General features: G+C 36.1%; 1 protein-coding gene across 1 annotated transcript; it reads left to right on the forward strand.

Moving 5' to 3' along the window:
* The first annotated feature begins 129 nt into the window (after positions 1-129).
* LOC136839799 (glutamate receptor-like) lies at positions 130-12,019 on the forward strand. The gene is made up of 10 exons (XM_067106130.1): positions 130-675; positions 1,474-1,674; positions 3,380-3,538; positions 4,165-4,253; positions 5,087-5,182; positions 5,702-5,996; positions 7,394-7,505; positions 8,968-9,118; positions 9,556-9,670; positions 11,876-12,019. The coding sequence occupies exons 1-10, from the start codon at positions 130-132 to the stop codon at positions 11,981-11,983; spliced, it is 1,872 nt and encodes a 623-aa protein (XP_066962231.1). The 3' UTR covers positions 11,984-12,019.
* Positions 12,020-18,095: the final 6,076 nt, after the last annotated feature.

Genomic DNA, 18,095 nt, shown 5'->3' on the forward strand with positions numbered 1-18,095 from the left:
TTTTACGAATTTCGTTTTGTAGTCGAAGACTTTATAAATACATCTACAAAACCAAAATACAAAAAAGTATGCGCTGCTTTACTTGAAATAACATTCAACATCAAATATCAATAAATTAATTTTTGAATTATGGACAGATATTTAAGAAAGCACGTATGTTTTGCATCAGTTAAGTGTAAAACTACTTCTACCTTTCAGAAAACCCTCTGGGTCCTGGTTTCCACCGAACCTGATAACGAGCAGTTTCTGACGCAGTTGGGACTGGCATTACCTGAAAAACTCCAAACGGTTTTCATTGCAAGCAAGATTACGCAAAAATCTAGAGAGAAACGAAATGCTCTTGGGGAAATACTTGAAGAAAACAAGACTGGAACTGATTTTAAGAGCTCTTATTTCGTCAGAGGTTTTGAAAACTGGCCGCTGGGAAATATAACTCAAAGATCAGTTTTGCTTTCCGGCGACGCTGGCCAAACTAAAAGAGTGCAACACTTCAATGCGCATGCAAGTCAGCCATTGTTTTTAGTATATGTGGCGCACTCTTTAGCCAATGGTTCGACTCTGCTGGAAAGAGCAGGTCTATGGAAAGAGGATTCTGGTCTCAATCTCTGGAAGCCTCTGGAAATTCCATCTCCGTCTAACTTCCAGAGACGTCATATAATTTTGACGACTGTTCACGTGAGTTTGAGTAAACCTTGTTCTACTATACGGTAGTTAATATGATTTAGATATTTCGGTATTTAAAGGATTCGGCGAAACTTGATGGTGTCTTGAAACAGTCTTCATTAACGTGTTAATTTAATTCAACTTTAACAATTTTAGTTTTCTGTAAAAGAAAAATTTCGTGCATACTTTGTCCGTCCTTCCGCACTTTTTTCTGTCCGCACTTTTTCTGTCCACCCTCAGATCTTAAAAACTACTGAGGCTAGAGGGCTGCAAATAGGTATGTTGATCATCCACCCAACAATCATCCAACATAGAAAATTGCAGCCCCCTAGCCTCAGTAGTTTTTATTTTATTTAAGGTTAAAGTTTGCCATAATCGTGTGTCTGGCAACGATATAGGACATGCCACCACCGGGCCGTGGTTAAAGTTTCATGGGCTGTGGCTCATACAGCATTATACCAAGACCACCGAAAGGTAGATCTATTTTCGGTGGCATTGATTATAAGCTGTACAAAAAACTCGATTGCGTCGAAGAAACTTCGGCGCATTTTTTACTTGTTTTTTTTATATATCAAGATTAATCTTCTTCATTAGCATGTTAATTCAACTTTATCAATTTATTTTTCATAGATAAAGATTATTTTTTAAATACCTGATCAATTCTTCACTTATCCTTTCATTCAAGTCTAGGTAATCTAATTTTCCATCTATGTCACCAAAGGTTTCACACTATAAGTGAAATGTATGGCAATCAAAGCACAAGAATCGTACCCAAACCTAACATTTTTTTTCCAATGCAAATCCCAAAAGAAACCTTTGGTCTTCGAAATCAAACGTCCGGACGAGAGCCAAGTGACCTCCCTAGAGGAAGTCAGCGGCTACGTGGCAGAAATGATCCGAGTTCTCCAGAGGGACCTGAACTTCACCGTCGACCTCATTTTCACGAACACCTTCGGCACGGAACTCGACAACGGCTCCTGGAATGGAATGATGGGCGATCTGACGAGAAAGGTACGGCCTAATTCTTAGGAATATTTTAATCTGCGCCACTTCATCAGAATGCAAAGAGTCGACAAAATTTACTTCGTTGGACCGTTTCTGACATTGTCGAGAGTTTTAAACGTCACACAATGAATTTATTATATACAGTAGATGAAACCACTAGCGGATCCAGGGGCGGGGGTGACCTGGGCACGTGCCCCCGCCTCCCATGAAAAATGACAAAATAATAATATTAAAGATTTAGATAATAATAACATAAATGAGATATATAAAAACGGAAAAAATAAAAATCTACTATATATATATATATATATATATATATATATATATATATATATATATATATATATATATATATATATATATATATAAATTTATATACGCATATATATGTAGAATCTACTGGTCACTTTTACCAGACACATATGTAATTCTAATAGCCACAATGCCCTCTTAACTTCTCGAATTCTTGGCGCTTTTTTTGGATATGCTTGTAGCTACGAAGCCGTAACATCCAAAGCCAAGAAATTGAAGAGACTTGTGATTGCCGGTCGCGGGGCACGAACCCGCGTCACCATAACCACAAGGAGGTCAACCGGCGGGACACGAACCCGCGTCACCATAACCACAAGGAGGTCACGTTGACCCCCTTGTGGTTATGTGACGCGGTTCATGTCCCGCGACCACAATCTGAAGTCTCTTCAATTTCTTATCTTTGGATGTTACGGCTTCAGTTACAAGCATATCAAAAAAAATCGCAAGAATTCGAGAAGTTAAGAGGCATTGTAACTATTAAATTGTATATATACATACATATATATATATATATATATATATATATATATATATATATATATATATATATATATATATATAATATGAAAATTGGTGGGCCCCCTTAAAATTTTTCTGGATCCGCTAGTGGATGAAACCTATTCATATGGAACAGGACCACAGGGGGCATTGACTTGAAATTCAAGCTCCCAAAGAATATTAAGGTGTTCATTAGGAAGAAGTAAAAGGAAGTAAAGTGAAATACAGAAAGAAGAGATCCCACTTATCAAAAAAGAACAAAAAACTAATAAAGATAAATAGCAAAATTGTATTAAAATGCAAGAAGAGCAGTATTAAGGTGGAAATACATTGCATTTTCGCTTGAACTTCTAAAGTTACATGCCCCAAGAACTTTACGGATTAATTGTTTCAAAAATGCAGTTACAGATTTTGGTAGCAAAGATCAATGACAAGTATAAAAATAGTTCGGATATCAAAAAAATTATTATTAAAACAGGCCCTACCAAGAAGATAGGTTCTCTCGTCTTCCATTCCTAACCTTTTCTTGTTTCTTCGGGCCCGGACTAGAAAAAGGCATTTGGTTGCGTCTCCCACTGACATCATTAGAAAAGTGGTTAGAGGAAAACACATATCATCATAATCCTTGCACTAATTTTAATCACTTTGAAACGTTCCTAAAACCTTGAAACCTCACGTCTCATCTATAAGCTCCTTACCAGCAGTAATGAAATAAAAATTAACTGAAGTAAACATATAAAAATAATAAAAATATAAAAAGGTAAAAGTAAATAAAACTAAAGAAAGCAATTAAAAATAATGAAAAAGTAAATAAAATTAAAGAAAGCAATTAAAAATAATGAAAAAAATATGTAAAACACAATCTTACCATCAACATCTTGGACTTCTGCCACTCCTTCAGGAGGCTGACCTGTCGCCCCTGGACTTCTCACCGTCATGGGCAAGGGCGCAAGCGGTGGACTTCAGCGAATGGTTCGGCACAGACGAAGTGATTGTGATCTCCCAAGCAGCAATGCCGGTTTCGAAACCCTTCCTTATGCTTGAGGTGTTCTCCCTATGGGTGAGGTTTGCTCACTCAGTATTTTATCTAATATTCACACCAACATTTTTTCCAGACTGACTGCAATGCTTCCGCCCCCGGCCGGATTTCGAATTCCGCATGATTCTGTTTGGGCTTAAGTTATTCCTAAGGTGTAGTGTGATTCAACATCAAACGATATTTGTAGCTTAATATATATGCTTTTATTTCGTGTGTAAGTATGCATGTATGTGTGTGTTTATATATATATATATATACATATACTCGTATATACACATATACATATTTTATGTATACATTTACATAATTACTTTTATATTTATATGTATGTTTACGTACATGTATACAGTTACACAATCACTATATATATATATATATATATATATATATATATATATATATATATATATATATATATATATGTACATACAAACAAGTTTAAATATATACATAATACACACAACACATAGCCCCCATCTGGAAGGCGCGATGAGCCAATATGGGTAACATTACTGAGTAGTGCAGCGTTCAGCTCAAGTTCGGAAGGTCCGTGGTGTGTGTGTGTGTGTGTGTGTGTGTGTGTGTTTGGTTGTTTGTGTGTTTGTGTGTGTGTGTACAATCAATTTGAAATTCTCTTTACGTCTCAGGTGTGGCTGGCGATTATAGGAACCGGCATCGCTACAGGAGTTCTTTTGTTTGCCATTGATGCGATTCTTAATCGGGCTTCGGGTAATTGGTAAGTCCTACTGGAGTAATGTCTCAATATTTCAGAAGATTTCAGTGTCTTGTAACTTCTCAGACACTAATGTGAGGAGGAAAAGAAACCCAACAGTAAAACAAATTTTAATGAAAGAGGAAGTAACAAGATAAATTTGTTTATAAAAATTGCCTATTAAGAATATGGAGCTTTTTAAAGTAACTCAATGAACACTTGAGAAATATTCTAAGGAACATTTCAAAGAAACTTCAATGAACATCTGAAAAATGACCGCAAGTCAAGCTGAATTACATTGCGAAACACAACCGCATTTCAAGCTGAATCACATAATGAAAAATAACCGCATGTCAAGTTGAATTACAGTATGAAAAATAACTGCACGTCAAGTTGAATTGCATTATGAAAAATAACCGCATGTCAAGTTGAACTACGTTTAGAAAAAAACCGCATGTCAAGTTGAATTACATTATGAAAAATGGCCGCATGTCAAGTTGAATTACATTATGAAAAATAACCGCACGTCAAGTTGAATTACATTATGAAAAATAACAGCATGTCAAGTTGAATTACATTAATCACATTATTACTTGTATCACAAACCACTAATGTAATTAGCGCTGAAGAGTCTCGAGTTGACAATGTCATTCCACGGTTACAAATGTACACGCTTTACTATTTATTCTAGTAAGAAATATGATTCGACTATTTAATATCCTTCTATCAACTTTTGAACACGTGAGTCCTGAACACAGTCATTACCATTTTTTACATAACGTTTATTAAATTCCTAACACATAAACGAGACGTAACTATAACTGGTATCCTACAAGGTAAAAATCTCCTTTTCGCAGTGACGTCACCGACAGTTCCTTTCAGCAACCGCTGAGCAAACTGCAGGACACAGTTGGGGCAGCCTTGAAGCTCTTTCTAATACAAGGTCAGTTAAGGTCATTGACACGCTTATATCCAGTGGTCACGAATTATAAATTGATTCGTAGGCTTAAGGAAAGCATGGAATATATGTATATAAGAATTATTATTCGTGAGAATGGCGGATTATGCAACTGGGAGATGCTGCAGTTTTTGTAATTTACCTCAGTTAAGTTACTGCATCACAACTGTACAGTTTTATATAATTTTGGATATCATATTCTTGCTGTTATCGTTGCGTTTAGTGTGTGTGTGTGTGTGTGTGTGTGAGAGAGAGAGAGAGAGAGAGAGAGAGAGAGAGAGAGAGAGAGAGAGAGAGAGAGAGAGAGAGAGATCAAATAATAGTTAAAATACCACATTTAATCCCTATAAACATATACACAAAGAGAGAGAGAGAGAGAGAGAGAGAGGATACAATAAATAGTTGAAAAATAGTAAAAAAATTTTTTTTTAAATCCTTAAACACATACACAAAGAGAGAAAGAGAGAGTCCAATAAATAGTTATAAAAACCCCAATTTCAATAAACATATACAGAGAGAGAGAGAGAGAGAGAGAGAGAGAGAGAGAGAGAGAGAGAGAGAATCCCACGGAGAACCTCCCTCCTCCAGGAAGCACAAACTGGCCCTCTACGTGGGCTGGACGAAGCCTCTCCTGCTGTTTCTTCCTGGTGGTGATTTCCGTCGTCGCCCTCTACCAAGGGTACATCATCGCCTTTCTAGCCGTTCCCCGAAGGGCGTCGCCCATCGACTCGGCCCAGGACCTCATGAAGAGACTCGATAAGGTTACGCCCATCGTCAGGAAGAACACTGTCTATTACACATTCGTCGTAGTGAGTATTATAAAATAATTATATATATATATATATATATATATATATATATATATATATATATATATATATATATATATATATATATATATCTCACAAAGAAAGCGTACCAGCAGCAAGTCGAACCCCTGTCAAGTACTGCGCCATTTGCCTCTTTTCTGCACCCACATCTAGTCGAGATTCTACAATACTTAAGATTTCCTATTTTACTTTAATATTGTCTTGGCAAAGGATATTTCTCCCTAATTATGCACCGAAGGAATGACAACATAGCGTGTACTTTAGACTCTGTCAAGTAAATAAAAGAATAATGGAAGGAGTCAATGGACATAATGGAAAATTTATATAAGCTTAAGAGAAAATTTTAAAGGGTTTGGATTAACACTAAGTAAGAGCTTGCACACAAAGGATTAAGCCCCGTAGGGGGATAGTGCCGTCAGTGCACCTCACGTGCTGCACTCTAGGCATTACTTAAGGGTCTTTGCAGCGTCCCTTCGGCCCCTAGCTGCAACCTCTTTCATTCCTTTTACTGTACCTCCGTTCATATTTCCTTTCTTTCATCTGACTTTCCAGCCTCTCAAGCAATTGTTTCATAGTGCAACTGCGAGGTTTTCCTCCTGTTACACCTTTCACACCTTCTTGCTGTCAATTTCCCCTTCAGTGCTGAATGACCTCATAGGTCCCAGCGCTTGGCCTTTGGCCTAAATTCCATCTTCTATTCTATTCAATGTAATTAAGTGGCAAACGAGGCGCTGAGTACCAAAGAAAGTTTTCCCTCCTAGAAATCATAGTGAGACTTGAATCTGGACACTTATGACGGAAAGAAGGATTGCCTATGGTTTATAAATCTTTACTAAAAAGTATTTATCACTCGCATACAATCGTTCGTGGAAGCTGCAAGGACTGAGAGCAGACGATCAAACGAGGCTGTGTTTATTCTATTTTGTCTCCGAAGAACAGAATAATATTTATTACAATAATGCTGAAATATAGGAAAAGACAATCACTCCCTAATTGAATAAATAACGATGTATCTAGTTTTCTACGGTTTATAAATAAAAGACTTTCTTTTAGTTTTCTGAAAAGAACTTTATTGCACGTTGATCATTCACCCTCCAGTCATCAAATATACCAAATTGTAGCCCTCTAGCCTCAGTCGTATTTATTTTATTTAAGGTTAAAGTTAGCTATGATCGTGCGTAGGGTAACGATATAGGCCAGGCCACCACCGGCCCGTGGTTGAAGTTTCGTGGACCGCGGCTCATACAGAATTATATCGCAACCACCGAAAAGATAGATCTATTTTCGGTGGCCTTGCTTATACGATGTACAGAAAACTCGATTGCGCCGAAGAAACTTCGGCGTATTTTTTACTTGTTTATTTTGTCTTGGAACAGAATTTCGAGAGCTACCGCCCCATCGCAGAGAAACTGAAGTTTCATCAGGATTCTTTTCTCGACACCTGGGAATTTTTCAAAATGATTCATGAGGGAGTGTACGCTCTCATTGGTGAGTACCATACAAGAGTATGCTGAAGATTTTGGACTAGAGTGTCTTTAGGTGATCAAGGTTTGGGGAGAAATCCGAGCGCACACACACACACACACACACACACACACACACACACACGTATATATATATATATATATATATATATATATATATATATATATATATATATATATATATATATATATATAGTCTGAAAACCGGGAAACAAGAGATATGAAAAGTGAAAAATATAGACCAGAGTTTGCTTAAGTGGTCTGAACCTGTAGAGAAAAAGGGAGTCCGTAAACAGCACAAACTGAAAACTGGGTTGAAGACAGTGGAGCAAGGAGGAAAGAAGACCATATATGTGTGTTGGTGGCACGGTGAACTTGTATTTTAATTTTGAACTTCCATTTTTATAAATTTATTAATTTGTTAATTTATCTGTTTTTCTTAAAACTGATCTCCTCTGTCTATATTTCCCTTTACCTTCTGTTACTTCTTTCGAATGAACACCATAATATTCTCTGGATGCTTGTTCGATGTGAATAGGGTTCATCTTCTTCTTCATAATAATAATAATAATAATAATAATAATAATAATAATAATAATAATAATAATAATAATAATAATAATAATAACGCAGTGGGAAGGTAGAGACCCAGAGTAAGCTAAAGTATTAACAGCACTTATTGCAGATGCATTGCACAATTAATGCGACTCATATTTAAGGGTGCGATGCGACAGCACCACTGAGAAAAATGCTGAACAAAGCAGCGACCAACGGACCTTTTATTCCAAGTCGCTAATCTCCATGTTCAGTCAAATGAATCGTTCAGGAAATGATTAGGAATAAAGGAGACTAATAAAAGGGGTAACTACAGCCAAAAATGACCTCCCCACCACACGAATGAGTTTAAGTTTAACTCTCATTCTATAACCAGTTGTTGCATTGTACAACCAATTATTACTGTAGTAAAAAGAAGTATATATATATATATATATATATATATATATATATATATATATATATATATATATATATATATAGTATATTTGAGACTGAACCTCAAATGTCCTCACCGTTTATTATTCAGCCGTGAAGGCCAGCAATAAAGTCATCAGCAAAATGGCCAAGAGACCTGTCGCAAATAAAGTTTTAGCTAATGATTTTCCGCAGATACAGCGTCCCGATAACACCAGATTCAACCACTGTAAAACCTAATGACAATAAACGTCTACTGGGCATTATTTTAACGTATTTTTATTCAAAGAGAGTGTTAAGTTAACTGGAAACTGCTTATACTTAAAATCCATTCCAAACAGAAAGAATTACGTCCATAAGCCACCTTTGAAAATCCCTTTCATTTCCCGAAGAAAGTTCAAATTCAAGTAGGGTCTCTTATCTTCTCTCCATCCCAAAGAACAACGATGCATTCAATGGCCGTTGCTGCTTTACAATGAATATTTCATCCACAGACACTTATTCCTCGGGCGTCGGACGCGCCGCAGCTTTCGAGTCCAGAGGGAAGGAGTGTCGCTTCCACATTTCAAAAACCGTCTTGAAAAACGACTGGGATCAGATGGTGCACCCACAGAATTCCGTATTCCGGGAGCAGATCGACGGAAAGTAAGAGCTGGAGATGTGTAAAATAAAAGGATTGCTCAATTATTCAGGGATTTAAAGCGGGTGGCAGAACAACCACCGATCATTGCTCTGTCCGACTTCTGTTGTGTGGAATGCCTTGCACGCTTCTCTATCCAATTCTCAGATTTGATATCTAATCATTTTTATTTGTTTATTAATTTGTTAATTGATCTGGTTTTCTATTAACTTTCTGTATCTCCCATTACCTTCTGTTACTTCGTTCGAATGAACGCCATGTTCTTTGGAAGCTTGAATTTCAAGTCAGTGGCCCCCTTTGTGGGCTTGTTCCATATGAATAGAGTTCATCTTTTGACTAATAATAATAATAATAATAATAATAATAATAATAATAATAATAATAATAATAATAATAATCACACTGATCTAAGCTATTCAGTTATCATTAATTCTCACTTCAGAATTCGCCAACTGCGTTCGTTTGGAATTATTGAGAAAATCAAGAAGCAATATTACACAGCTTCTTGTGAGCGAGAATATCGCCCAAGTGGACATAACCCGTTAAGTATAACAAAGGTAAGTTGGAGAATACATATGCATGCATGTGAAACACAGTAGTTTTATTTTCTATTTTCACCTTTAAAATAAGAAGGAATGAAATAATTTCTTAGCTTCTCTGAACCAATCATGAAATTTTTACGTTTTCCATTTTAAAATGTTTGATTTCACTTCTTTAATCTAAGATACAAATTGATTTTTTTTCTGCTGAGTAAATCTACACACACTTCGCTTTCCAAAATTTGCCAGGCTGTTAGAATTTGTCAGTCTATGAATTTTCATTTCAGAATCTGTCAGTCTTCAAGTTCCTCAGTTCAGAATTTGTTAGTCTGCAGGTTGTCAGTCGAGAGCATTCATTTCAGAACTTGTTAGTCGATAAGTTCTCATCTCAGAACTTATTAGTCGATAAGTCCTCATCACAGAAGTTGTCAAACTTTAAGTTCTCATCTGAGAACTTATCAGTTGATAAGTTCTCATCTCAGAAGTTGTCAAACTTTAACTTCTCATCTCAGAACCTGTCAGTCTACAAGTTCTTTTCTCAGAACTTGTTAGTCGATAAATTCTCATCTAAGAACCTGTCAGCCGATAGAGTTATCATCTCAGAAGTTGTCAGTTTATAAGTTCTCATATCAGAACTTATTAGTCGATAAGTTCTCGTCTGAGAACTTGTTAGTCGATAAGTTCACATTTCAGAACTTGTCAGCCGATGAAATTTTCATCTCAGATGTTGTCAGTCTTCAAGTTCTCATCTCACAGCTTGTCAGTCTATAAGTTCTCATCTCAAAACTTGCCAGTCTATAAGTTCTCATCTCAGAACTTATCAGCCGATGAAATTTTCATCTCAGATGTTGTCAGTATTCAAGTTCTCATCTCACAGCTTGTCAGTCTATAAGTTCTCATCTCAGAACTTGCCAGTCTATAAGTTCTCATCTCAGAACTTGCCAGTCTATAAGTTCTCATCTCAGAACTTGTCAACCGACGAAATTTTCATCACAGATGTTGTCAGTCTTCAAGTTCTCATCTCACAGCTTGTCAGTCTATAAGTTCTAATCTCAGAACTTGCCAGTCTATAAGTTCTCATCTCAGAACTTGTCAGCCGATGAAATTCTCATCTCAGATGTTGTCCATCTTTACGTTCTCATCTCAAAACTTGTCAGTCTAAAAGTTCTCATCTCAGAACTTGCCAGTCTATAAGTTCTCATCTCAGAACTTGTCAGCCGATGAAATTCTCATCTCAGATGCTGTCCATCTTTACGTTCTCATCTCAAAACTTGTCAGTCTAAAAGTTCTCATCTCAGAACTTGTCAGTCTATAAGTTCTCATCTCAGAACTTCTCAGTCGATAAATTCTTATTTCAGAACTTATTAGTCGATAAGTTCTTTTCTCAGAACCTGTTAGTCGATAAGTTCACATTCAGAACTTGTCAGTCTGTAAGTTCTCATCTCAGAACTTGTCAGCCGATGAAATTGTCATCTCAGATGTTGTCAGTCTATAAGTTCTCATCTCAGAAGCTGTCAATCTTTAAGTTCTCATCTCAGAACTTGTCAGTCAATAAGTTCTCATCTCAGAACTTGCCAGCCCATAAGTACTCATCTGAAAACTTGACAGTCGCTAAGCCATTTTTTCAGAACTTGTCAATCATTAAGTTCACATCTCAGAACTAATCAGTTTCAACCGTCACTTCGAGAACTCATCAATCGTTAATTTCTCATCCCCAGAACTTGCGAGCCGATCACTTTCTCAATTCCGAAACTGTCAGTCCTGTGAGATCGCACAACTAATATCGCCTCCCATTTCCCTTTTACCAGGGGAGAGGAAAACAAACGCGCCATGTCAGGCTGCAAACATACTTCCCACAAAAAAATTTCAGCATATAAATTGTCGTTGTCTGAGTTGAAGCCGGCCAAAATGCATCCCAGGTTTTTTGTCAGTTCATACGGCATGCAAAGGTAAAATGCATGCGCTTGCATTATGCAAGTCTGGCGGAGGGAGGGGTCGCAGAGAGAGAGAGAGAGAGAGAGAGAGAGAGAGAGAGAGAGAGAGAGAGAGAGAGAGAGAGAGAGAGAGAGCAGTTGGTCGGATGTTAAAGAGGAAAGAGTTATGAAGAGAGAGAGAGAGAGAGAGAGAGAGAGAGAGAGAGAGAGAGAGAGAGAGAGAGAGAGAGAGAGAGAGAGAGAGAGGATAATAATATTACTGTTTAAAACTCATTACATGTACCAACAGGTCCAAAGTGCATTTTACGTGCTGGCTGCGGGCCATGTCATATCTGCCATAGTCTTCATCACCGAAAACATGGCCTGGATAACTCGCAAGATTTCTTTATGTCTCTGAAGATCTGGTTTTCAAAAGAATCTCTACAACCCTGTATCAACCTATTACTGTTCTGAGCAATTTGCCTTTAATAATAAATTTCAATGAATGGTTGCATATACAACTCTTTTGTTATTTCCCTAGTTTTGAATCACTTTCAATCCTACCATATATATATATATATATATATATATATATATATATATATATATATATATATATATATATATATATATATATATATCAAAAACTAAATAAAATGTTATTTTTAGTTTAATTAAAAATACGAGGCTTCATATGGTACAGTACTGTGACATTAATATATATATATATATATATATATATATATATATATATATATATATATATATATATATGAAGGTGATTTATAAAAATTTACGTTTAGTTTAATTAAAAACACAAGGCTTCATATGATAAGCTACTTAGGCACGTAAACTTATTGGAACTTTAGCCTACTAAGTTCAAGGAAATCATTACTGGACGACTTACAATGACAACATATTCCAAGCCTCTTACATTTATCATTGACTTACGTAGAATGTGTATATTGCACTTTCAAGATACGGGTAAAATTTAATTCCCGATGTCTTACCGTTCAACCAATATACCTTAAACCTATTGTTTTCACGCTGTCTTTCTCAAATAAATATCACAACCTATTATCACAACGGCCGTGACTGCAGTTATTTGGTACTCCATAATAATACCAAAAGTCGATGATACTTGTGTTAATTTTTTATTATTCAGGGATGAACATGCCAGCTACATAGAAATTTTATTATGCTTATTTAAACTACAGTTTCGAATAGGCTGTTGGGCAAACATGCAACGTATGTATATTACACACACACACACACACACACACACACACACACACATATATATATATATATATATATATATATATATATATATATATATATATATATATATATATATATATATATATATATATATATACTCACAAATGGGAAATAAAAAGATAGTTACCGCTACAATTCATTTGAACCCGTTTTCTATTGGCAATAAAAATAGAAAATGAAACAGCAACTAATGACTATAACTATGATAAATGATAATGTCAAAAGGACTCCCTTATACATTGGAAACGGCGAAGATATGAATAAAATGCAAAGAGTAATAAAATAATTGAGGTCAAATTTCAGATTACTACCGTGGTCTGAGTTCCGCCAGTCGCTGACCGGAATAATTACTGCCTTTTGTTTTTGTTAATGCTAATGTTTACGATATTTACCGGCTCATGTTTGTTTTTACGTTCATTCCTTAGGGGCTGATATTCAACACACCGACCATTTTAAACATAAAACTGGTAGTTACCAACACTAGAGGGGCGTGGTAGTATTCAGCAGTTATTTCATAACTGAGATTCCAGCTACTATGAAAAGGGGTCAATTCCCATGACACAAATATGAAAGTGGAAAGATTAGGAAGGCACCAAAATGAGACTTCAGCTCGCATCTCTTTCTGATGGGTGAGTCTGCTTGTCATATAGGGTTTCCTATAAAGAACTGATGATTTTAAACTGTGTAGATACGTATTTGTTAAAATTTTCAAGTTAATCTTACCAATACTCCTTTATTCTTTCTTGCTCATAATTATAAGCAAACCCCTCTGTTAAACATGACAAATGGTGAATAAACTGCTTAGGAAGCTTTCGCCAAGTGGAGTATCTTTGTGCGATATGAAGATACACACACACACACACACACACACACTCACGGGTTTTGAAGGCCACTCCTACCTGCAGTCTCAAACGGTTGTGTATGCTCGTCAGTACTGTCTCTGTAGTTTATATATTAGTGACTTCTAATACTATGTATCAGTCCTCCGTCAATGGCTTAGAAATAAAGTCGAAACCGGTCAGAACCTACACCCCTCCTCTTATTTTTCACCTGTGGTAATGTGTAATATATATACATACATACATATATATATATACACACACACACATATATATATATATATATATATATATTATTTATATATATATATATACATATATATATATATATATATATATATATAAATTTATATTACATGCATACATATAATCCACTGTTCAGAGTCCCCAGAAAATGTCTTTCTGGTGGTCACACACTTTAGATTCGCTTACCTGTGACAACTGAATCTGAACTGGAAGTAAATGAAAACGCTCTTATTTTCACAGCGGGTAGAAAACCAAGCGCAGTATTAAGACAGAGGGTACCATAACCCACCAAACTGTGATAATGGAGTAGAATTTATCCTTCTTTTTCTGCATCTTTTCCCACTTCTATGTGGGGTCGATGCACGAGGTAGAATTTATTATACCTAATAAATGGCTACATTTACCGAATCTGAATACATTTTACTAAAGCCGAATAGATCCATCCTCATCAGCAGTGATTTAGTGGTTTTATTGGCATATATATATATATATATATATATATATATATATATATATATGTATATATATATATATATACAATATACATATATATATATGTATATATATACATATATTATATATATATTATATATATGATTCAAGCACACTCACATACTAAATTCACTGTCTAACAAAAACACCTTCACAGATATAAGAAGTTTATGCTTCCACAAATTTTCATGAACATATACATGCTTACATACAAGTATATATGTACAGTATATATATAAATCTACACATGCGTATATACGTACTTATCACCATGAAGCCACCCTCTCTCTCTCTCTCTCTCTCTCTCTCTCTCTCTCTCTCTCTCTCTCTCTCTCTCTCTATATATATATATATATGTATATATATATATATATATATATATATATATATATATATATATATATATATATATATATATATAGAGAGAGAGAGAGAGAGAGAGAGAGAGAGAGAGAGAGAGAGAGAGAGAGAGAGAGAGACCCCACAGCTCCCTTCCAAGTGAAATAATCCAAAATGGGCATTGTGGCAGCACTCATCTCATTTCTGTAGGTCAGTGGATGTTTTCTGACCCATCGAACTCCATCCCACACACTTACCGATGGATACCAGCGTCTCCTGGGTCAAGGAAAAGAGCATGTGGCCAGCAACCTCACCCCTAAATTCCCGCTGATAACCTGGGGGGGGGGCTTTACCCTCCTGGCGCCACCTCCAACAAAGTGGTAAAAGCGTAGCTAGAGAATATATATATATATATATATATATATATATATATATATATATATATATATATATATATATATATGTATATGTATATATATATATTCCTTTAATTCTGGTGTTCAGTATGCAACAGTGTTTGCTGAAAAGAGTCATCAGATTTGTATTTTGCAATGGCTGCAATGACTTTTCAACCTCTGGTCACAGTTATGGATTATTGCATTGCAATGACTACAGAGATGTTTTAGATTTTTTATTTTCTAATATTTTTATATTTTTTTCCTCTGAAAGCCTTGAATGCTTTTGGACATAAATTACGAAGTTTCCATTACCAGGAGGAATTCGAACCCACACTGTTACGTTGATTTCCCACGTTCAGGGGAAAAAAATTATAAAAACATTAGTAAATAAAACGTATAAAAGGTCTCTGTAGTCATTGCAATGCATAAATCCATAACTCAGACCACAAGTTGAAAAGTTATTGCAGCAATTACAAAATACAAATCTGATGACTCCTTTCAGCAAACACTGTTGCATACTGAACGCCAGAACATTTCTCAATAAGTCCTCTTTCCCGGATAGGGGTTACTGAAGGTCTTCACAGGTAACGCATGTCTGCCATTCTGATTCTAAAAATCTTTTGAGCAAATTTTCACTTCTGACCATTGACTTCGTTTGCGCATTCTCATCCGCGAGGAATATTAACAGAAAGAGTTGAAGGAATAATCATTTCAGCTGCAACTTCTACAACAATTACGACTCCCCTTACAAAGTGCCAAAGTTTCTAGGCCAGAGGTTTATCTCAAATTTAACCGTAGCTATTTGCAACTTTTTGTTGAAGGATTTCCTTTGAAGGAAAATTTGCAGACAGTGGTTAAAAAAAAAAAAGAGATAGGGAAAAGGTAGTAATGCAATGCTTACTACCCTAATACTATTCCTCTTGCATTTTAATAAATTTTTATCTATTTACCTATTTATTAATTTATTTTTTTAATTTTTTAATAAGTGGGATCTCTTCTTTCTGTATTTCTCTTGCTTCCTCTTGCTTCTTCCTAATGAACACCATAATCTTTGGAAGCTTGAATTTCAAGTCACTGGCCCCTTTTGTGGGCTTGTTCCATGTGAACAGTTTTCATTTACTGAATAATAATAATAATAATAATAATAATAATAATAATAATAATAATAATAATAATAATAATAATAATAATAATAATAATAATAATAAAGTGGATAAAAGCTGAGTGGCACGCCTCAGGAACACTTCAAGACGAAGGGCCGATGCCCATTTACCCCACCGAGGAATAAGTCGTGCCCTTGAAAACGATCGACTCTGAGGAACCCTCGATGTACTGAGAGCAGCGCGCTGAATAAAAAAGAATAAATGTATATCGCATGCATTAACCTTTGAAGTGACGAAAGGCATCCAGCGACGCAGTCATTTTCTGTGCAGTCAATTCCGAAGCGCACCTGTCTTGCTGGCGACAGCCAATAAATAATATAATACGGCCGAGAGTTTCCCCGTCCCCAAACGGATATGGTATGATTCGGTCTGTCGGATAACAGTAAAACTTTTCCACTATTGCAACACACACTCTCTCTCTCTGTGCCACACTTTTGCAGGAATAAACTCACAAACCTTGTCTCGCTCACATCCTTTCTCAATCTTCTGAAACATAATGCGCCTACACCTCACTTGGAGATGCAAGCAAATATATCCCATCATCACTCTTTCTGTCTCTCTTTTTATTTCTCTTCTTCTTCTTCTTCTTCTTCTTACAAATCTATAAACATTTTGTTAACAGTACTCCTCTCAACACATTTTATTTAATCAAAAACATGGAAGAGGGAAGAGGGAAGGGTGAAGGGAAGGGGAGGGGAGGGGGAGGGAGAAGGGAGATACCTCAGAAACAAATCCCGCACTTTCTCAATAAAGCAATACAAATTTACCTGTCACACTCTCTTGCTCAGATCCACGCAGACAAAGATGAACTCCCGCATAATGGAGGGGCGCTGTTCAGTGATTTATTTTCGGTTTAACTTTGGCTTTACCAGAGCAGTATTTCAAGAGGAATACTTCATCTTTCATTTCCAACGTGTTCCTCACGGCTTCAGCATTAAGCGTTCATCAATTACCCCAGAGAGCAGGGTACAGTGCCGATCTTAATTGCCTCTTGTTGTGAAATAACTACGATGAAAGTGTAAAATATAAGATGGGAGTCTAAATCAACAAGTAAAACATGCGCCAAAGCTTCTTCGGCGCAATCGAGTTTTCTGTACAGCCGCTACAGCGTATATTCAAGGCCATCGAAAATAGATCTATCTTTCGGTGGTCTCGGTATAATGATGTATGAGCCGCGGCCCATGAAACTTTAACCACGGCCCGGTGGTGGCCTATCTTATATCGTTGCCAGAAGCACGATTATAGCTAACTTTAACCTTAAATAAAGTAAAAATAACTAGTGAGGCTAGAGGGCTGCAATTTGGTATGTTTGATGACTGGAAGGTGGATGATCAACATTCCAATTTGCAGCCCTCTAGCCTCAGTAGGTTTAAGATCTGAGGGCGGACAGAAAATGAGCAGACAGAAAAGTGCAGACAGAATAAAGTGCGGACGGACAGACAAAGCCGGCACAATAGCTTTCTTTTCACAGGGAACTAAAATGATGTAACCCAGTCACAATGGAATTCTACAACTCAACATAAACTGGATATTCTATAATCGTAAGTTAAAATATTTAATTGTATAATCTTACGAAAAACCTTATGCAATTACTCGATCTTTACTACAAAGGTGATTGAAATCTAATTTCAAGCGGTAAAAGAATATTTAGTTCTGAGGTTTAAGAAACCAAAGGTTTTTTTTTGGCGAGACCTCTGAAGCCTTACGATAAATAATGCGTGGACTGCAATCTTTTCCGCGAAATGAACCATTAATTATTATCAAGTACGATG

This window comes from Macrobrachium rosenbergii, chromosome 1, assembly GCF_040412425.1.
Source record: "Macrobrachium rosenbergii isolate ZJJX-2024 chromosome 1, ASM4041242v1, whole genome shotgun sequence".
NCBI lineage: Eukaryota > Metazoa > Arthropoda > Malacostraca > Decapoda > Palaemonidae > Macrobrachium > Macrobrachium rosenbergii.

Bases quoted from the DNA above. Each gene is read 5' to 3' on its own strand.
- LOC136839799 (XM_067106130.1), top strand. From the start codon at position 130: ATGGACAGATATTTAAGAAAGCACGTATGTTTTGCATCAGTTAAGTGT. The intron at 1,675-3,379 runs GTACGGCCTAAT...CCACTCCTTCAG, and splicing joins TGGGCGATCTGACGAGAAAG to GAGGCTGACCTGTCGCCCCT. The intron at 5,183-5,701 runs GTCATTGACACG...AAACATATACAG, and splicing joins CTAATACAAGGTCAGTTAAG to AGAGAGAGAGAGAGAGAGAG.